The 22,786-nt window shown below is 42.0% G+C and overlaps 1 protein-coding gene across 4 annotated transcripts in view; it reads left to right on the top strand.

Moving 5' to 3' along the window:
• The window catches only part of PPP1R14C (protein phosphatase 1 regulatory inhibitor subunit 14C), an 86,613-nt gene that overhangs the window by 62,252 nt on the left and 1,575 nt on the right, over positions 1-22,786 (top strand). Inside the window, exons 2-4 of one of the 4 annotated variants that reach the window (XM_019951776.3) lie at positions 3,539-3,622; positions 5,036-5,068; positions 19,085-19,189. In XM_019951776.3, the coding sequence (XP_019807335.1) occupies positions 3,539-3,622; positions 5,036-5,068; positions 19,085-19,168 (201 nt within the window). In that variant the 3' untranslated portion in view covers positions 19,169-19,189. Of the gene's footprint in view, positions 1-3,538; positions 3,623-5,035; positions 5,069-11,244; positions 11,328-19,084; positions 19,190-21,182; positions 22,785-22,786 lie in introns of those variants that run through there. The other 3 variants (XM_019951777.3, XM_019951780.3, XM_019951779.3) reach the window with 3 other exon arrangements.

The following is a 22,786-nucleotide window of genomic DNA, read 5'->3' on the forward strand; positions in this document are numbered from 1 at the left end:
GCAGCCACATGCCCTTGGGGCCTGGTAGTGACCTTGCGATGCTAGCTGTTTTCTTTATTCCTGTCAAGCTCCTTTGAGAGGGGAGGAGGCTTTGCTTTGTCTGGGCCAGAGGGTGAGTGGACTCAAGGGCCGTCCCGTCCAGCGGTGTGAAAGGCCCCGTGTCTGGTGCAGCAGTCACTCGCCACATGTGGCAACTGAGCCCTGAAATGTGGCTAAGGTGACTGAGGAACTGGATTCTTAACTGTAGTTCATCTTAGCGAATTTAAACTGAAATACAGCCCGGACCTCAAGGGTTGGGAAAAATGGGTCAGATGCGGTCAGCGCCTGCGGGAGAGCCCAGTGCAGTCGTGCTGAGAGGACACCTAATTGCAGAAGCTGTTGCGTGGGTGCGACTCTGCTATGCAAGTAAAAGCCTGTTTGACCAAACTTGGCCGGGCTTCAAAGCTGAACGGTGTTTGCAGGGAAACCCGTGGCTGTGCTGTTCTGCTGGGGGCATTGTTCGCTTATTCTTTTATTTCCTTTCAGAACAGCAGACACAGAGCTCCCCTTAGCTGTGATTACTTGAACAGTTTCTACAACCTGCTTCCTCTGCTTGATTTCATTAAACCGTGACATAAATACATACTTGGTGCCCAAACCACGTATAAATGCTGAACCCAAATGACGGTTTTGGGGGAGGAGCGGGGGAACTTAGGGGGAGGCTGTATAGACGGTTACACAGATTGATACTTGTGGGTTTATCGCTTTTGCTTGGCTTTTCTTGAACAGAGTCAGCTGAAATCGGTTCTGGGTATTTTGACCTCACACGGTGGTTATTAAAGCCACGCCAAGCCATAGACGTAGGTGAATTAATCTTGAGCCACATTTGCTAGAATACACACACAACGTGTGCCCGGCGCTGCTCCAGAGGCTGGATGGCTGTGGCTTCAGCATTCTTTGGCCTGGGGAGGGTCCACGTGGTCCATGTGTGATTTATCCACACTGCAGCTTCCCAGCTGCAATCTGTGTTCATGGGCTGCCAGTTGTTCTACAATCCAGTGAGTTTCTTTGCTGGTGTTTCAGTTCCCACTGGTCCTTTCACTGTGGAAAGTCTGGCAGACCCTTGAGAGCTGTACCACTATTGGTGGCTCCCCAAATGACTCCCCTCTCCCCCTGCAGTCTTACTTTCAGCCACAATTCCAAATATACACAAAATCGGAAGTCGGGCATAGGCCACATTGGGGCAAGAGAATGCCAGGATGGAGGGGACGCAGTCGCCAGGGAGGCTGGTACCCATACAGGGAAGCACTGCGCAGCATCCTTCCTGAATGGAGTACAGCCTTGGGATCCTCCAGCATCCTCCCCCGTGATGGAGGCCACATCTGTACCCATCTCCCTGCTCTGCCCTGGAGGGGGCTTAAAAATGGCATCTCATTTGAAACAGCAGCTCTGTGCCAGTCTGAGAGACAGACTGGCTGGATGAAAGTGTGGGATGGATGGCTTCTAGTGAAGGAGGGAAAAGCCACAGCCGCTCAGCCGGATCTAAGCGGAGGGCAGTGATGCTGTGTCCATTGCCATATGTAGATGTCTCAGGGCCTGGTACATACTGTCAAATATTCCCATAGGCAGATACACCTCCACCCCTGTACCGTTTTCCTGATATCCTCGGAAGCCAGGTGACTCTGTTTTAGTTTTACTCCTATCCCTACTCTCCAGTAAGAAGTGTTCTTTCCTAGTTCTAAGGTCATTTGAATTTTCTAAGGAGATATGCTTTTCTTTTTTTTTTTTTTGCGGTACGTGGGCCTCTCACTGTTGTGGCCTCTCCCGTTGCGGAGCACAGGCTCCGGATGCGCAGGCTCAGCGGCCATGGCTCACAGGCCCAGCCGCTACGCAGCATGTGGGATCCTTCCGGACCAGGGCACGAACCCGCGTCCCCTGCATTGGCAGGCGGACTCTCAACCGCTGCGCCACCAGGGAAACCCAGGAGATATGCTTTTCTTTTTCCCATTTTTTGTTAGTATTATTATTAAAACTTTTAAAAGAGATTTTAACCTTAATAAGGCTAAGATGTTAGACTTGCCCCTCTGCTTTGGGTTCAGTTTTCCTTCTGCTTTATCTGAGCTTTCCAGTGTGGATTGCATATCTCACCGTAGTAAAGAAACAAGTCAGCACCTCTATTTACAAGGGTTTTAGGAACTCTGTGTCAGGAACTGGAGGCAGAGACCAATATATATATTTCTTATTATTATTCACAGTGGTGTATAATATTCCTCAGTTTTCTCAAAACACTTGGGTCGTCACTTTTGTGTTGGAGCAGGAAAGAGAATGGTTGAGCACTATTAGTAAATGCATTTTACTAGAAAGGACGTTCTCAGAAGGTCAGCCTTGCCCCTGAAGACCAGACAACACAGCTGGCACAGAGCGGCTAAGCCCAGGGGTCCGCACAGGTGTCCCCCACACAGGTTTCTCCATGGCTTCTGCAGACACTCCTCGGCCATCCCTGTGGCTGGGACGAGTTGGCCTGCAGGTGACTCCTCGTGGGAAGGGGAAATGCAAAATTACAGCCCTGTCCTAAATGCGATTTTCTCTCAACGTTCTCAGAGATGTGGGGAAGATCAGGTAACAGACAGAATGCGAGGTAGCCAAGACCTACTGTGGGTTGGAGCTGCAGATTCCAAATCAGTGAGGTCTGTCACCGCATTGCAGCTGGACTTTCCTGCCCTCTGTTATGGACTGGATGTCTTTGGCTGCAGGAATATGAAACTTGACTCATAATAATGGGGCTTTACTAGAATGTCGGTGGGCTTCAGAAGTGGTTTGACTCGGTGACGTTATCCAGAACCCTTTTTCCGTATTTCTCCCCACTCTGCCCACCGTGAGTCAGGCTCTCCCTTCGTGGTTGCATGATTGTTGCCGGCAGTTTCTAGGTTACAGGCTTCCTCAGCTGGCTCTCCAGCAGGGACGCTTCTATTGAAAGAGCTTCTGTTCCCAGAACCCCTGTTAGTCTCGGTTGAGTCTGTAACTGGGATTGGGGTGATATTGACCCAAGAGCCCTGCCTCAGAAATGCGTGGCACACTCAGGTTTTCCCAGACCCAGAGCTAGGAAGGGAGATGCGGACCTCCCCTCTCCCCCCCAAAAAAGATCAGGGAAGGGTAGATGTTGGGCAGGAAACTGCAAGTCTCACTACTCTTCCTATAATCTGCCAATCCCCCATTACATACTCAGATGTGCAGTTTTTTTGCCAGAAAGTAGAAAATCGTCATTTTTGAAATAGCGTCACTTTCTACGCTTTGTGACTCTTATGTCTCCTTTGCTCCCTACTCCTCCCTCGGTTCCTTTTCCCTCCTTCCCCTTCCCACCTCTTCTTCCTTTTTTCTACTGTTTCCGCCTCTCTCTCTATCTCCTACTTCCCATTCCTTCTTCTTTTCCTCCCCCTCCTCCTAGTCTCTTTATCCCCCCCCACCCCTTAATTGTCAACGCATCTATATAACTGAACTAAATTGGTTCGATACAATGTAGTATCTCACTAAACAGAATGCTTTCACATTTGCCCCCCAGGAAGAAGAAATGCCGGATGTGGAAATTGACATTGATGATCTTCTTGATGCAGACAGTGAAGAAGAGAGAGCTTTAAAATTACGGGTAAGCAGCACTCAAAATCTAGAACCTCTGATGGATGCTTGAATCCACTTGGGTCTTCTGAGCTGGCTTGCACTGATTCTGCCCCGGGGCGGCACTCGGGCAATGGCCGCTTGCAGAGAGAAAGCAATGGGATGCTGAGTATTCACCCTCACAAACTGCATCTCTGGTGATAAGGCCGGTCTTGACTATAGTCAGTTCTTAAAGCACCTTACAGATATGAGTTTCTCCAGCCTTAACTTCTTGGGAGAAAGATGGTTCTTTCTTTCCAAGAAGGATGGTTCTTTCTTTCTTCTCTCCAAAGATCCATTTGCCAGAGAAGGAAGTGACGTCCCACAGTTATATGAGAAGGAGAGGGGCTGAGCTGGAACTGGAGTATCTAAGCTCAGGCTTCTGGTCTTGCAGTTGTGGATTATATCATTCATGGAATTAATTTCTAGATAAGATTGTTTACTGTATAATTCTGTTTAATAAAATAACCTTTATTGGAGTATGCTCGCCTGATACAATGGATGTTGAGATGCCCCATGTCTCCTTTGTCCAGAGCAATAAATTATTTATTTCCCTTCCCCGAAGGAAGTCAAATCTATCATTTTTAAATCTGCATTTGGGAGTTTCTAAAACCAATTAACCTTTGACCTGCCATTGTTCTTAATGTTCACTGATATCTACCGTTAATGGCTGTCAGTTATCACTGATGGCAAATGATCACTAAAGGCAAGTAAAGGGCACATACGAATGTGTTTAATGTGTTAACAGTTGCTAGTGTCTCTTGAGTGGTGAACAGTCTCAGCTTAATGTTTATCTCTTGTTGGTAAATTTAGCTGGGAGAAGATAGCATCCTAGTTCTGAAAGTTACAATACAAAAAACAAAAAAACAGGCACCAGTTCTATAAAAAATGTAATGACATAAAATATTTTTCTTAAAAGAAAGAACTTGAAAGGGGCTTTGGCTGCCATCAGGTCACCCCCTTTGGTTCCCAGGGGAGGACAACCAAAGCCTGCTGAGGGTGACAGGCTACTCTGTGGTTAAATCACAGCCAGGCTCTCACTCTTCACGTCCAGTGTGATTGTCACCATCTCTTACAGGCTGTCTCAACTTAAGTGTATCCAGTTCATTACTAACCACATTGGCAGCCAGAAGGACGGGTATGTGTGTGTGCTTCTGTGTGTGTGTGTGTGTGTGTGTGTGTGTGTGTGTGTATTCTGAAGAGTGCAAGGCATTCCTGCAAAGGAAGGGTACAACTTTTTGTATCTTCAGAGGACCAACAAATGCTGAAATAAAGTGTGGTTCTAGGTAGTCAATATGAAAAATTGATTTACCATGTTAAGAATAATACTATAAAGATGAAATGATTTTTGACTTCACTTTTAAAATGATACTGAATATTAAAACTTCTGTGTATTTCCTTCTAGGAAGCTCTCGTAGACTGCTACAAACCAACAGAGGTAAACAAATTACTTTTCCTAAATGCCAAGTTTGAATTTGTTTTTATTAAATCGGGGTGGTTATGTGTATACTAAGTAGCCATTATTATCCATAAGTGAAGGGCATGTGTTTGTTTGTTTGTTTTTAATTAATTAAGTAATTAAGTAATTTTTGGCTGCGTTGGGTCTTCCTTGCTGCACGTGGGTTTTCTCCAGTTGCAGTTAGCGGGCGCTACTCTTGGTTGCGGTGTGTGGGCTTCTCATTGTTGTGGCTTCTCTTGTTGCAGAGCATGGGCTCTAGGCACGCGGGCTTCAGTAGTTGTGGCACACGGGCTCTAGAGCACAGGCTCAGTAGTTGTGGCGCACAGGCTTAGTTGCTCCGGGGGGGATGTGGGATCTTCCCAGACCAGGGATCGAACCGTGTCCCCTGCATTGGCAGGCGGATTCTTAACCACTGAGCCACCAGGGAAACCCTCACGGGTTTGAATAATACTAACTTGCTTATTTGTAAACCTCAGCACGTCTGGTTCCGGAAGACTTAAAACTAATGGAATTGGGTGTGTTGCCTGCTTTTATATAAAAGCCAAACTTCAGAGGAAATTGTGAGAGGGTTTGGAATCATTTCAGTAAAAGTTTTAGATTTATAACTGGAGAATACATTCTATTAGTGTATAGGTATGTATTTTTTTAAAGCTTAAAGCTGATTCTGTCATTCACAATTGAGCGATTGCCTTGATTGGAAGGATACATTTTATGGTTTGTTTGGATATTTGTCAAGTGTATAAGTATTAATGTAAAAAACAATAGATGTTAGTTTGATTAGAGCAAAGCATTTAATGTATACTCTAATGACCAAAAGCTTGAACAGTGTACAAATTAAGAATTTGATCAGTTATGAATATATTGGTAAAAGAGGTACTTTCAGTTTGTTCCTGCGATAAATCAGAGACATTAGAAGATCCATCAGATGTTTTGTAGTCTGTTTGCAATATCAAAGCAATGATGGTAGGACTTCTGTTTTTTGGAAGTGGTATAATTACAAAGTGAGAGGAAAGCATGCTTTTAAGAGTGTGTAACATTTAAATGAGTGTGGGGCTTTAGGGTAATTTGGTTTGAGGTCAGTTACTTATTTGAGCTTTATTCTTAACAATCTCCAGTTTTCCTTTATATTGATTACATTCTGTATTCATAGAGATTTTTAAATTTTAGTTATTAAAAATATATTTTTTAATCAATGTAATACATATTCATAATTTTGAAAGCTGAAAATACTGTTAGGCTTATGAAGAAAAAGTAGGAGTGTCTTTCCCACTCCTTAGTCCCCTTCCCTAGAGGTGTATATTTTATATTTACATACTATATTTATATATTTTTATACAACAACAATTTTGGCTGTTTCTCTGCTATTTACTCTTTTATTCCTAAATATACATTTACTGCTTATTTTTTCACTTCTTGACTTAAGAGGAAATATGATAGATCCCTCACGCTCCACACAATTCATTTCCCTCCATCCCCACAATAAAGTTACATTAGAGTATTAGTTTAAATCAGTAGTCAAGGTGCATAATATTATGATTTAAACAAATGTTTTCACTGCTAAGTCAAACAGTGAAGTATGACCACTGCTCCTTTCTTGTATAGTCATTTGTTTTTCCTGGAGTTGATAACTACCTTGTCATTTATTTTTGTCTAGTGCCTATTGATATTTTTTGTTAAACTCTCCAGAATCTTTGTCAAACTTGTAATTTTTTTTTTGTATGCTCCAACATATAATTACTATTCCTCCATGCCAGGCTTTCTTCCTGGAGCCCCTATGCAACAATCTGGAGAAGTTATTCTCTGGGTTTCCTGAGTAGCTACTGTCCTGAAAGTTCTGTTCAGATGCTTTGTTTCTTAAATCCCAGTCTTCCTCATTTTAGTTGGAGTACATCATCCAGTAGCTTTTTGAGAAAGGATGCATAAAAGGTAAATTTTTCCATCCTTGCATATATGAAAATGTATCTTCATCAATAGGTTGGATGGTGTAGAATTCTAGAATAAAATTCATTTTTAAAAATTTAAAAAATTTTAAAGGCATTATTCTACTGTTGTATTACTTCTGTTGTTAAGACGTCTGATGCCTTTTCCATTCTCAGACCTTTGTAGGTGACCTATTCTTTTCCCTTCAGTTAACTTTTAGGATTATCTCCATATTTTGAAATTTTACAGTGATATGCTCTAGTGTGTGTCCTTTTCTATTCATATGCTGGGTACTTTGTAAGCTCTTTTATTTATTTTTTAAATTAAATTTTATTGGAATATAGTTGCTTTACAATGTTGTGTTAATTTCTACTGTACAGCAAAATGAAACAGCTATACATATACATATATCCCCTCTCTTTTGTACTTCCTTCCTGTTTAGGTCACCACAGTGCATTAAATAGAGTTCCCTGTGCAATACAGCATGTTCTCATTAGTTGTCTATTTTATACATAGTATCAATAGTGTATGTGTGTCAATCTCAATTTCCCAATTCCTCCCACCCTTGTAAACTCTTTCAGTCTGAAGATTTATGCCTTTCAGTTCTTCAAAACTTGCCTTTTATCATTTATTACTTTTGCCCTCAGTATTCTATATTTTTGGCTCTCCTGTTATTTAGATGTTTCACCTTCTGGATGGGACCTCTAATTTCTTATCTTTTCCCTTCTGTTTTTCATCTCCTTGATCTTTTGTTCTACTTTCTGAAAGATTTCCCTGACTTTATCTTCTAGCCTTTTTACTGATATTTAAAAATTTCAGCTATCTTATTTTTAATATCTAAGAACTCTTTTTTTAAATCACTGTCTACTATTTCATTTTAGTATTTCTTCTTATATTATGGAGGCACTCATTTCTTTTTTTTTTTCCTTTGAGAATATCAGTCAAATGTTTTATTTTCCTTGTTTTTGTTTTCAAGATTATTCTGCCCTCTGCATTTTCTCAGAGTCACCTTTTTTTCTGTCTGTTTTTGTCTGTCTTTAGTGATTCTGGGGCGTGTACCCATGTTTGAATGTTAGGACCCAGTACACTGATTGGAATCTGTGTGAGCACAGCTTGTCCATTGGTGGGTCTCACCATGGAGTGACCAGGTTGCAGATCAGATTTTTTTCAGTGTGTGTGTGTGTATGGCGCAGGGGGATTCCTCATACTGTCACTATTTGGACATCGTTTTTCTGGAGTTTTTTTTTTTTTAAAGAGTTTGATCCTGTTAACTCCTATCTGAGGGTTGATCATCCGGTTTCAGCCTTCTTGGAAGTAAGGATGGGAAGGTGGCAGAAGACCTCACCATTGAATTCTTTGGGGACTAGAACTCCTTTATTTATAGTTAGTTGGGAAATTAATGTAAGAGTTAAAACAATTAGGTATTTGGAGAGCAGTAGCAAATTGCTGTGAAGGGTTAGACAAGCTTAGTGGGATCGTAGTCAGGAAAAGTGACGGATTATATGCTGATGAATTAACACGTGATGAGGGGGTGGGGGATTGCAGCTGAGAGTAGATCCGGACTGGTGGGTGTAGACGTGCCATTTACTCACTTTATCATTCCCTTTTTCTTCAGTTCTTCTGGGTGGAGAAGTTCATGTTTTGGTGTTTAGGTGAGAAAGGTTGGATATGCATGAGTCCCCCTCTCCCTCGAGGTTTTGCAGTGTCTAGGGAGAAAAATATTTACACTCATTCACAACAGTTAGATGAAATGCAAGGCCTTGTCCTCCTGGAACAAAAGCGTTCCTCATCCGGTCTCTGTAAGGAGGCTTATGAGATGAAAGGATATGGTATTTGAATGCTCTCAGAGTTCCAAAGGGAGAAAGAAGGAAAAAGCGCTGGAGTTTACGAGTGAGCCTCTCGTGTTCCTTGTTTAGCTCATGGTTTCTAGGAATGGAAGTGGTGTCAAATGCTGGGGAATTTCAGTCAAGGTCATTGATCTATTAAAGAATCATTTCAGAAAAGTTTGGGTAGTTTTGCCTTTGAGCTTACGTGCGTAAGAAACAGATTTTACTGGCCCTGGGATTGTGATGATAAACATAATAGCTTGTGTTTCCCCAGAGCTCTAGAGTCCAGATTGCGGGGGAAAAAGCATTATCTTATTTAATCCTCACAACCATCACTTGAAGTAGAGAACTTGCATACCTTGTCTAAGACCTCATGGCAGTGAGCAGAGAGACCAGGACTCATCCCTGAGTTTCTGACACCTGATCTTGTGCTCTTTCTTTCTATCCTGCCAGTCTTCCTAAGCTGCTTGACTCGGCAAGACCTTTAGGACATTAAAGAACTTTGTCTTATCTCAGCTAAATGCCTAACAAATTAATGATGTTCTTTTTCAAGTTGTCTTCTCTGGAGGTGCTATTTTTTTGATCAAAAGAATTTTACATACAATTATTATGCCACTTTGAAGTTAGAAATGTAAGGAAGCCATCTTTGCGGAATCAGACACGTCTATTTATAGTCTCATTGCAGAGGCTGGGGTGGGGAGTGACGGGTGGAAAGAAGGCTGGGCTTTGAATCAAGAGTCTTACACCAGCACCGGCAGCAAACGCGTGTGACTTTAAGCAATTTTCTCAACCTCTCCGAGCCTCCATTTCCTCCTTTATAAAAATGGAGGTAATCATAACCACCTCCCTGGGTTTTAGTAAGGGCTGTTTGCAATGATAATTCTCTTAGCCACAACAACAACAACAATGATAATAACAGCTCAGTCATTACTGAGCACATGCCAGGCACTGATCTAATCACATATATTAACTCATTTCACCTTCGCAACGGAGCTGTGAGGTTGGCACTATGATCGTCAGCTAGAGAATGTGAGACACAGAAGGCTGCATAATTTGCGTCAGGTGACATAGTAAATAAGTGGAGAAGTCAGGGTACATAGGAAAGCAAGTAACATGGAGCTTGACACATGCCAGTTGAATCTGGTTCCATGTAAGGCCGTGCTACTCCATTACATATTAAATACGCAACATGCCCAAATTCACTGATAATGATATTCAATTTGAAGAGCAGACTTTAAAGAAGCTGCTGATTTCACAGAAGTGATATTGTTTTGGCATGTCACTTTCTGTCACAGACTGTGGCTCCATGGTTTCATCGTGTGTGGGTCCCTGGCTAATAAGAAAGGGACCCCATGTTGATTCATATTCATGTGTCCCCATGTTGATTCATATTCCAAACTGTGGACCCTTGACATTTAAATATTTCCTGACTTAGACCCTTTAGAAAACACAGCAGTATAATTGTGGTCACCACACTAACAGATTAGTGATTAACTAGTATGAATGGTGTTTTAATTTTTTCCCCTTGAGCAAATGCCATTTCTGATGTAGTTGATATTAAAATAGAGCTGATTTAAAGGTAGAAGAAGGATGTTTCTTCTAAAGGTAGAAAAGGAGTAATTTTGTTTTGGTTATTACTTGGATTTGAAGGATCCTAGTGGACATTGTAGAAATCAGGGAGAAGGATGTCGAGGCCAGCTAGCCAGGCTAGAGAGGAGCTTCTTTTCTTATTTCTCACTCTTACTTTGCATGGTTTCCAAATCTCAGGATCACGGAGGAGCGCTTCCATTGTACTGGGGTGGTGGACAGAAAAATGCATGTAGTATGGGCTTGAGGGCATCTCTCTTACCATCTGTTAAGGGAGTTGCCAGTTCTATCTGTGGACTTCTAGAAGCCTCTTTTTATAGTTAAAGGGGGCTGTGCCATTGCTCTCTGATAAACATCGGAGTTTTCTTTCTGATTTATTTCCTTTCTGTTATATGGAGGTCGAGGTACTACCTATCATCTTAGCGATCAAAGCCTGTAAGTTGATATGCATCAGGGGTTCACTCAGGATGACTCAGTCTGTGAGTAGGTGGTGAAAGGCATCTTTGAATTCCAGTAGTCAGCTGGGTCATGGAAATGTCATGCCATGTGACGGTACAGAAGAAGGACATCTAATTATTGTTTGCACATAGGAATTGACCAGAGCTTTCAAAAAGGCTGGCCTGCTCTATTGTTCGTCCTGTGTTGGTGGTAGGAAGGCAGATTCTCCTTTGCTTTGGTGTCACAGTCACTGCATCGTACTTTCCTGACAGGCTTTGGTGATGGCCATTGTCAACTCACACTACTCACGTCAGTCCTCTATCCATTTAACATCTTTTTTTTTCCCATTTAACATCTTAACCTGTCGTTTAAAATATTGTTCAGTTTATGTGTACATGGAAGTACTCCCAGCCCCTGATCACTGAGCCGACTGCAGCAGAGAGAAAATATAAACTGGGAGAGGCTGGGTGAATGACTGGAGGAGGCATGGCTCGGCATTTTGCTATGTTCTCTTTATTCATTTGCTCAACAAATGTTTATTGAAATCTGCATGCCCGTAACTAATCTAGGGACTTAGGGTAGTGAATATGTGATTGTTAAAAACAATCTCTTAGAAGGACACAGCCAACTATGGTGAGAATTTCAATGCTCAAAGAATATTAAAATAGGAATAAAGGGACAGAAATGCCAGGGTGTCAGCTTATCCCATGGTTCTCTAAGTTAGGAACCAGTTGCTTAATGGAGAGTGAGTTTAGGGGATCTGTACTCTGCTAGGAAAAGCAGAAGAGGCAGGCTACATGCAGGGAAACCTACCCTTTGAAAGCTGTCACCTTCAGAACGATGTTTCTGAAAAGTGAGAATTGGGAAATTACAAAGAAAGACCCAAATCAATGAGAATGACATTCTAGTGGTTGGAGCCATTGGCGATGAGAGCCTAATTATGTCTTAGTGTAATTAGACAGGTAAATAATAAAGAGTTGGGATTTATTAGCCAGAAACATGGGAAGCTTCACCTGTGGCCCAAAGGATTTTAGTCCCAGTATGTCAGTTGCTCACACACGTTCATTAGGCCTCCTCTGACCAGGGGAAAAGAGCCAGGATGTGCTGGAGCTGGCATTTGGACACATTTTGAGCCGACATCCTGTGCTGTCTTCTTCTCACTGCCTTTCTCTTAATTCTTACTAGGTGAGCACAAGCTCTACTTCGGAGTATTTATAAATCTGATTCTGATTGTCTTTATTGAGGAAAATCAACCCTGAAATATTAGGAAAGCTTGCCAAAGACATGTAATCATGGAGCAAAACTGCATTTATTTCCTGGTCTTACTCAGCACTCTGCAGTGTTAGGGAATGGTCCCCAAGACCATCCTCACTTCTGACACCAACTGCAAGTTCCAAGGTCCCCACACCATACTCGTGTTTGACAATTTGCTAGAAGGACCCACAGAACTCACTTAAAGTTGTCATACTCACAGTTAAGTTTTATTACAGTGAAAGGCTACAGGTTAAAATCCCCCAAGGGGAGAGAGATGTGGGACAGAATCCAGGAAATTCAAATGCAGAGCCTCAGGCTGTTCTCTCCCAGTGGTGTCACGGACAGTGTTGATTCCCTCAGCTGTGATGTGTGTGTTATGTACAGAGTAGCCAATGAGGGAAGCTCACCTGAGCCTGGGAGTCCAGTGTTTTTATTGGGACCTGGACACGTAGACATGGTTGACTGTGCATGTAGCTAACCTCAGTCTCCAGACCCTGGGGATATAGAGCTGATACCACATGACCTGAAGTGCGTCGTCCCCCCACCCCACCCCCCCCCCCCCCCCCCCCGCCCCCGAAATCACACTGTTAGACTCTTGAATGGCCCAAGGTCCCCGGGTAAACAAAGGCACTTTTATCAGGGAGGCATTCCAAGGATTTAGAGCTTGCCACCTGGGATTCTAGGGCAAAGACCAGACCTCCTTTAGGGCAAGGTTAAATTCTTTACTACACTCTTAGAAGCAGGATGACCATGAGAATAATGATAATGATGATGATAACAGTAATTGCAAGAAAACATTAGGAAAGAAGAAAGAGATGCCATTATAGGAAGAGCCACATGCATCTTGCCTTTTGGGAGGCTTCCCCCCTCTGACCTCCCCCTGCAAGAAATTAATGATTGTTATTTTATAAAAGACTTGGTGGAGGAGGTACAGGCTTTAAAGGGCAGTGGACCTTCAAATGGTTGGCATTTTCCAGTGATTGATTGTGATTTTATGGCCTTTTCTTTTTCCATTAAATTCAGAATGAATGATCATGTTTTAAAAGCTGATCAACCCTATATTAAAAACAGCTTTACATTCTTTTGTGTTTAGACTTAAATGGACAGAAGAAAAAAATATGAGTTAAAGACAATTTGACACGTGACTTTTGGATTTCTATATCTTTAGCAAAGGGAGTCACAATCAAAGAAGCAAGTCTCAAACAGTTCAGAAATGGGTTTCTTTCATTTAGACAAGATTCATGTATTTGTAGTAAATAATATTGTTCTTCATTGATAATGGGACCCATGATGAAAGTAGTTTCTTTAGTGATTATAAAGTGGGAGATTATAATTTTGCTGAATTTACTCCATTGATAATTTACTGTGGTTGGATTACTTATGTGGACCTTACGTTGAGGGAATTGCAAGTGTACGGATTGTGAGAAACCCATTAGTAAGTGAAGGAAGAATTAAATGCCAGTAAGGTTGAATCTGGTGAGGGCAAATGAACTGTTCCGCTGCATATAAACCAAGGTTAGAATTTGGGTACAAAATAAATTAATCTAAGAGCAGTGGTCTGAATCTCTAGAATAGATTAATGGGACTGCTTTCACCAGCAGAACAAATTAATCTTTAATAGTGGATAGTCAAGAAAATAAATAGAATAGTGTCAGTGGTTTTAAGTTGAAGGCGGGGAAACCAGGATGCTGTTAAGATCTTCAGGAATTCATGTTGGCAGAAGTCATTATAAGCACAGTAGGCAGAAACCCTCACCCAAAGCAGATTCATAAACCTCTTTTCAGATAATGAGAAACAGGATCAGTTCTGTGTGCCCTGCCAGCAAATGAACCTCTCTGAAGGTAAACCCTCTCCCTTCCCCCCAAGAAAGCAGGGGAAGTGAAGTGTTTCAGTGATGAGTGATGATGGCATTTGTGGTACTGAATAATGCCAGTGGCTGCGGGGAGCAAATCCCAGCATCACACAGGGATGGGGTCGCCCCCGAAGCTGTGTTCCTCAGGGCTGATTCACTGCGTGCCCCTTTTGGCCTCCTGTGTGACCCCGATATCCAAGCCAATGAAAGTTTACAGTGTGATTTTTAAATGCTTAGCCAGTTCTTCGGGTGAGGACATTCTGCCATTTGGAACAGTTTTCAGGTGTTGCCATCACGTTTGAAAAGAGGTACGTACTACCTACCCTTCCATTGTTCTCACGTATCTAATCTTTGTTGGATCTAGAAGTTCTTCTCATAGAGCCTGGTGACTCTAGTTCACAATACTGTATTGTATGTTTGAAAGCTGGTAAGAGAGTAGATCTTACGAGTGTTCAGCGTAAGAAAAAAATCGTAACTCTTTGTGGTGATGGATGTTAACTAGACTTACCGTCACGGTTATTTCGCAGTATATACATATGTTGAATCATTGCGTCGTACTCCTGAAACTAGTATAATGCTATATGTCAATTACATCTCAGTTTAAAAAAAAAAGAAATTCTTCTTTCTCCACCCGATCACTACTTGCCTGATTCCCATGTCATTTGTTGAATGTCAGGCTTTTGGGAAGAAGCGTCAGGTAGCTGTGTAGAACGTGCGCGAGGTGACTTGATTTGCCGTCGTTTGGCAGTGAGGCTCAGGACCTGGGGCAGATGGGCCCTGTGAACGTGCATTTTTAGGAAATGACTAGTGCATTGATTGGGGTGACAAAGAGGAGGCAGCACACGGGGAAGCCGCTGACCCCCATGATCCCAGGCTTCAGAACCCTCCCCTGCTGTTTCTCCTCACCCCGGTTGGTACTCCGTGGAAGGGGTGGGTGGTATTTTTCTGGCAAGTAGGTAGAGCATCCAGCGTTCTGCTGGGTGCCCTTGTTCGGCGCTCGCATGATCTACACGATCACTGTGGTGGGTGGCACCATTCACCGAGCTGCGGTTTTAAGCATTTCTTTGGAAAGTCCTTTTGTCAGGAAATACTTCCAATCAAAGGGCTACCGCATAATATCCATTTGTCTTGTTTATCTTTTCCAGTGACTTGAAATGCTTGAAAGAACACGAGTGCGGTTGAATCATGCACAGAGCAGCGACTTGCAGTGATACCCTGGTTTCTCCTTTTCCCCCTTTCCGTTGGACCCACCTTCCTTAAAGCAGAGCAGTGTCATCACTGAGTGTCACGGATGAATCACTTCACTTTGAGCGACTAGGGAAGGGTCCCAGACGCCTGCCTATGGTGTTAATTACAAAATGCGCGTCCATCTGCCGCCTCTGGCGCAGACCCCAGCAGGCAGGAGGGGGTGGCAGCTGAAAGCCGCGGGACCCAGGAGGGATCTGGGACAAGAGCTCATGGCCACTGCGAGGCCATGCCCTGTGCCAGCGCCACACGGCCAAAACTCCAGAGCGAGGAGGGACCTTGTGTTCTCGTGATGCTGCCAGGTCCCTTCAGAAGTGTACTTTGGCTTCTTTCTCTCTTAGGAGTCTCTCTGTAAATCAGGTGGCTGCCTGTCATATAAAGTCAGGTTTCCAGGGTCACTGGAAATGTTTCTTTTCTTTCTATTGCTTCTTTGATCTCTTCTGTACGTGTGTGCGCGCGCACATGCCTCCCTGACCCCTCCACCCCCAGCATCCTAGGCTCCGCTCTTCTCCAAGTGCTTCTCCTTTTCCCTAACTCTCCCAGGTGGCCTAATGTTCCAGGGCTGAAAGGAGACCCTCTAGAACCTTCCTCCATGGTAGCTGGAGCCAGTTGATACTTTGTACAATTCCACCCTCCCCCACTGATATACAAAGACTCTTGGGTTGCCTCTCTCTGCTACTTCACTTTAATGCCTCGGCCGTATGAATTAATTGCTTCATACACACATATCTTTACTTTGCAGACCTTTGCTGAGCACCTCCTGTGTATTAAGCTCCACGCTAGGAAAACAAAGAGGAGTTGGATCCTTGCAACCAAGTAGGAGTGACAAGTGTGCACATGAATTACCTTGCATGCTTTTTAACTATATAAATGATACTTTGCAAGTTTTCTCAGCCTGCTTATTGTGCCCAACGTGAGATTTGTGAGATTTGTCCATGTTGATACAGGAAGCTCTAGTTTATTCATTTTTATTGCATTCCTGTGCAGTAACATTTAAAAAAGTGTGTATAGTCATCTTTATTATAATTCATGAATACATTAGAAACCGACATGGATCTCTTTAGTAAGACATCTAGGTTCTCATGGGCATCTGCTTTCCACTCGTTAGAAAATCCTCTGTTTATTTGAGAATGGTAAAAAAGGCCAGTATCTTAGTGTCATTATGACAAGTCTTCACCTCATAGGAAACCTGAAAGGGTCGCCGGGCCTCCCAGGTCCTGAGACTATACTATCTTAGCAGACCTGCCCACACTCAAGTGTCTTCTGGAATTCCTTATAAATTTCAGTGGCGAGGGCTTCTCTGGTGGTGCAGTGGTTGAGAGTCCGCCTGCCGATGCAGGGGACGCGGGTTCGTGCCCCGGTCCTGGAGGATCCCACATGCCGCGGAGCGGCTGGGCCCGTGAGCCATGGCCGCTGAGCCTGCGCATCCGGAGCCTGTGCTCCGCAGCGGGAGAGGCCGCAACGGTGAGAGGCCCGCGTACCGCAAAAAAAAGAAAAAAAAAAATTTCAGTGGGCACCTGAGCAACAGAACATTCTATTACTCTGCTGGCTTTTAACGTGCAGTTCCAGGGTTAAATAATTGTGCCCAAACTTAACATTTTCAAACTGTCCAGGCTTATCTTCCAAAAATAGTGTATTACTCACTTTACCAACTCTCCTTGCCAAGTAAAGGACCCCAAAGCATTAAGTGTTAACTGCAAAGAAGTTAGGCGAGGCTTCTCTTCTCTCCCCAAATCAAGTTTTTTGGAATCCCAAGAGAATGCAAGTACTGCAAATGCAGGGCAATGGTCTTTCCCGAAAAAAGCAATAACATTCTTATGTATTAATATACTATAATACACTTATCCTCTCTTCTGCTGATACTCACTTAGGCTGTCTTTGTTCACAGACAACATGATTGTCTATGTAGAAAATCCAATAGTGTACAAAAAAGTTACTAGAACTAATATGTGAGTTCAGCAAGCTTGCAGGATACAAGATAAATATTTAAAAATCTATTGTATTTCTCTATACTGGCAGCAAACAATGTAAAATTGAAATAAGTGCATACCAGTCACAATAACGTAAATATGAAATATTGAATACTTAGGAATAAATCTGACAGGAGATGTGTAATATTTGTACACTGAAAACCGCAAAATGTTGCTTAAACCAGACTTAGGTGGGTGTAGAGATATACCATTTTCATGGGTGAGAAGATTCATTATTGTTAAGATGTCAGTTCTCTCCAAATTGATCTATAGATTTAATGCAGTCTCAGTGAGAACCCAGCAGGTTTTTATTGGTAGGCATTTACAAGCTCAATAACTCTAAAATTATGAAGGAAATGTAAAGGACCTAGAATAGTTTTGAAAAAGATTAATAACTTTGGCTGACTAACATTACCTGATTTTAGGACTTCTTATAAAAATCTATACTTATCAAGACGGTGGTATTGGTGTAAGGACAGACACATAAATAGATCAATGACCCAGCCATTCCACTCCTAGGTATTTACCCCAAATAAATGGAAGCATATTTCATACAAAGACTTGTACGTGATGTTTTAGCAACTTTATCTGTAATAGCCCCAAACTGGGAATAACTCGAATTTCCATCCACAGGTGAATGGGTACACAAATTGTGATACTTCTCTGAAGTGGCGTGCCACTTGGCAGTACAAAAGAAATGAACTGTGAATACATGCAACAGTATCACTGAACCTCAAAATAATTATGCTGAGCTAAAGAAGCCAGACTAAAAAGTATATAGTGTTACGTTTCTGTTTATAGAAAACTCAGGAAAAATGCAAACTAATCTATAGTGACAGAACACATGAGTGTTCTCCTGGGGTAGGAGGAATAGGGAGAGGAGGGAGGGATTGCCAAGGGAAATGAAGAAACTGCTGGAGGTATTGGATGGGTCCATTACGTTCACTGTACAGATGGTATGCTCATAGTAATTTTATGCTTTAAATATGCCTGATTTATGGCATAACAATTATATTTTAATAAAGCTGTTTACAGAAAAGTCCCTGGAATCCTTCTAGTGTTGAGAGCTTCTATCCCAACCATTCTACTGAGACTTGTCCTCCAGGACACAGTGGCCCCTTTCTTGCCTAATCCAATAGCTCTGTCTTTGACTGATTCAACCTCTCATCAGCAATTCCTCCTGTTGGCTTTAGCTGCACACTTTCTTCACAATATTGTAAATCAACTATACTTCAATTAAAAAAATTTTTTAAACATTTTAAAAATAAACTAAAACAGCACACTTTCTTGAGTTCTCCCCTGTCTCATTGGTTCTTCTTTTTAAGGTGTCCTTTGCTGGCTGCAACTCTTTTGCCAGACCTCACTTGTTAGAGGGCCTCTGGCCTTGCTTGTGGCCTTTTCTTCCTCTCTATGTACACTTTCCTCCAAAGTTTTCTCAGCTGGTTTTGTGATTCCAAGTATTGTCATCTTGTGCTGTTCGATAGAATTTTCCGAGATGATGGAAAAATCCTATATCTGCATTGTCCAATGTGGTAGCCACTAGATGTATATGGTTATTGAGTATTTGAAATGTGGCTACTGTGACCAAGGAAGTGAATTTTAATTTTTATTTATTTTAATTAGTTTAAATTGAAATAGCCACCTGTGGTTAGGGGCTGCTGTATTGAATAGCCTGGGTCTAGATCATTGTGTTTACAAACTATAGGTGGTAACCATTAAGTGGTCTTGACCTGTAGTTTTTTTCAAAAGATGAAATAGAATAGAAAATATCTCACATGTAGTGAAAGTTACGTTTTTACAGAAAACTTTTGTTTCCTTCTTGTATCTCTGTGTACTAGGTTGCTATAACCATGGATAGATCACATAGAGATTTTTAGGGGTTTTTGTTTGTTTTTGTTTTTAGGTGAAAGCCACTGATCTAGATGCTGGTGATGCCCATATTTATGTCTTCAGCCATGAGCTGAGACCTGAAGTTACATTTATCTGACTTCTTGACACTTACCCTCAGGTACCTACTAGGCAACTCAAGTCTGTAAACTTGTTGTTTTCTTCCTCCAGTTACCCCCATCTCAGTAATCATCACCACCCTCTGCCAGTGTTCTGCTAAGGATCAGTGACCTTCATTTCCTTTGCTCCTGTGCCTGCTCCCTGCACCTACTCCCACTTTCAGTCCAGCAGCAAGGTCTAGGCTCTGCCTCTGAAATGGATCTCAGATCTACCCATTTATTTCCATTTTGGCTTCCATGGACTTACTCTAAGCCACTGGCATCCCTTGCCTGGACCATTGCAACAGCTCCAAACTGATCTCTCTTTCACTCTTGTCTTCATAAAACTCATTCTCCACATAGCAGCCAAAGGGATCTTTTAAAACCCTAAACCAGACGATGTTGCTTCTCTGCTTAAAGCCTCCAGTGGTCTTCCATTACACCAAGGATACTCCCTCGTGGCCTTACTGTGGCCTACAAGGCCCTGGTGAGCTAGCCCTCGCACCTCCGGCATGGCGCCCATCAGGCTCACCTTGGCCTTTCTGCACGAGGAACACCCACTTCCTTGCTTGTTTCTCTGCAGTGACTCTGCACACGTGCCATGACCCAGACCCCAGATCTTCTTCAAGCTGGCTCTCTTTATTAATTCAAGTTGCAACTCAGAAGTCATTTCTTCAAAGGGGCAGTCCTTCTTTGACTAAAGTAGTGTCCCCAACCCAAGTCCAGGTGATCTGTTTTGGAAGTGAATGAGATATGTTGTTACTTATATAAAGTATCTTTGAGTAATATAAGCCAAGACCCATCAGTCAGTTATTTTTTTTTATTTTTTATTTTTTGTGGTACACAGGCCGCTCACTGTTGTGGCCTCTCCCTTTGCGGAGCACAGGCTCCGGACGCGCAGGCTCAGCGGCCATGGGTCATGGGCGCAGCCGCTCCGCGGCATGTGGGATCTTCCCAGACCGGGGCACGAACCCGCGTCCCCTGCATCGGCAGGCGGACTCTCAACCACTGCGCCACCAGGGAAGCCCATTATTTTTGATTAGAGATCCTTGAATCTTCTTTGAGAATCATCTGTGATCAACAGAATCCTTCTGTGCAAGTGGTGTTACAAGTTTTTCTCTGAAGAATCAATGTTGGTCTTGCTAGTTTTTAACTTAGCTGAGCATCTCATTATGCAAATTTATTGAATGGTTTAAAATATGTACAATACAGTTATATTAAGTTATAGACATATAAATTGCATTACTATAAAACTTAAAATTAGTTTTTCATTAATGTCAATGTATCATAAATATAAGATGCATTATTTAAACTTTTTAATCACTGAGATTTATGTACAGCATGACCAATTTTTGGAGAAAATTTGAATTTGATTTAAATTACCAAATCGCTTTTCTCTTGAAGAAGAAAGGTCTGTAGTTTAGGGTACATTATTCCTTATGTGATTTTAGTCTTTATTTTTATATAATGGTCTTTATGAAAAACATGTTATTAAAATAGTGCAGAAATATGACCAGAGTTAAGATAAATGATAAGGTTTGTGATTTTGACCTTTGCTTCAAAAAAAAAAAAGGGAAAGGGAAACTACACTCCAGTGCTGAAATTTTCACAGCAGTCATTTGAGTAACAGATTGCAAAAACAATGAAATTAAAACTGTATGCTCAGTATCCTATGTATTGTTTAAACCACATGGTAAAGGGGGCAACAGGAAATGCATTTAACTTTACAAAATGAAAATTGAATATAAGTGGGGAAAATATAAGTGGGGAAATTTGACATTATTTCATCCTAGAAAGTTCTTAAATTAGATAAAAGTAGTGTTCAGAAAACTAAAATAGGGTGTCATTTTACCTCCCGTGTATTCCATTGTGTCCAGGTTCAGAAACAGTGGTGATTAAAATGTTTATGTTCTTTGACCTGCTACTGGATAGCTCTCCAAAGGGAATAATCCAAATTGCAGGGAGAGATTTATACACAAAGATGTTAATTGTGGCATTATTTATCATTTTGAAAAGCCAGGAACCAACCAAATATCCAGTGATGGAGGAATTGAGCAGACTGCAGAACATCCACATAATAAAGGGCCGTATAACCATTAAAATTAATTTTTAAAAAGACTAATGTTGTGGGAAAAAGCCTTGACATAATGCTAAGTGAAAAAAAGATAGATTTATACAGTATGATCTTAATTAGGTAAAAATAATTTCCATAGAAGAAAATACGTTAATAGTGGTTCATTCTGAAGAGTAATTGTTGCTGGTTTGTATTTTCTAGGTTTTCTAGAAAAAGCACATGTTATTTTTATAATAGCAAAAAGATTATTAAAAAAAGAAATCGTGGTGGCTAATAAAATATTAACTATTTAAGCATACTGTGTTTTCGTGCTGGAGAGAAGCACAGGGACCATTTAGTCTGGGTGCTATGACTAGGGGTTGTAATTGGTAGGCGAGATTGTCTGAGAGCTGGTTTTCAGAGGCCGTGACGGAGAGGAAGCCTCCTTAGTGTTTTTGCTCTGGGATGCCCCTACTGTGCACAGTTCTGTCGTGCACTGGCTGTCCTTTGCTGATCAGAAAGTCTGACTGGCTGTCAGCTTTGCTTCAACAAATATAAGAAAGGAGGACAAAGTAATTGTTATCTAATAAATGTGACATTTGGTAGGCAAAAACTTTAATACATGAGGCAACAATGAAAGATTGCTGAGGGTTTCAAGTGGGAAGCATTCTAGGTTGTCCTTTATTTAATCTTTGGGTTTTCATCCATGAATAGTCACGACATCATTTTAGTGGGTCTCCCCCAGCATTACCTTTTAAATAGGAACGATAGGGTGCATGGCATATAGTAAGTATTTATTCTTTAAATTCTTACTTCAGGTATGTTTTTGTACGTACGTACTGGACTGTAAATGTAAACGTGTCTGTTTTTCTTTTCAAACTGTGATTTGTAGTCAAATAAAGTCAAGAGACTCTTACTGTGATCTAGACCAGCGGTTCTCAGGAATATGCTGAGACCAGAAGCATAGGTGTCACCTGGGAGCTAGTTAGAAATGCAAATTCTCAGGCCGCACCCCAGACCTACTGAGTCAGTAACTCTGGGAGTGGGCCCAGCACTCTTTGGTTTATATAATAAGGTCCCCCCCCCAACCGGTGATTCTGATGTGCACTCAGATTTGAAGACCACTGGTCTAGTCTTGCTATTTCAGGTGTGGTCCAGAGACTAACCCTGGCAGCCAGTTGGAAATGCAAAATCTTCAGCCCTAACCAGACCTACTCATTCAGAGTCTACACGCTCCCCAGGCGATTTGTATGCACGGATTAAAGATTTAGTAAAGGTTGGGAGGCATTGATCTAAGCCACAAAGGCCTCCAGGGGCCAAGTGGTTAACGTCAGTGAATAAAGGCAGCTTGGTTTTCTCTCTGGAGTACAACAGTGAGAAAGCAGGATGGTGTGAAGGTTAAGCACCTTCATTTGTTAAAAAATGTCCTATATTGTACCAGTTGAGTTAACACACCCAGCTAAGCTCATCAACTAAGGTTAACTGCAGTTGACATCAATGACTTCAAGCAGATTTTAAACCCAAATTTTAATAGCATGACCCCCTCATAATAACTTCTTCTGATCTC

Source organism: Tursiops truncatus, chromosome 12, assembly GCF_011762595.2.
Source record: "Tursiops truncatus isolate mTurTru1 chromosome 12, mTurTru1.mat.Y, whole genome shotgun sequence".
In the NCBI taxonomy this organism is placed as follows: domain Eukaryota; kingdom Metazoa; phylum Chordata; class Mammalia; order Artiodactyla; family Delphinidae; genus Tursiops; species Tursiops truncatus.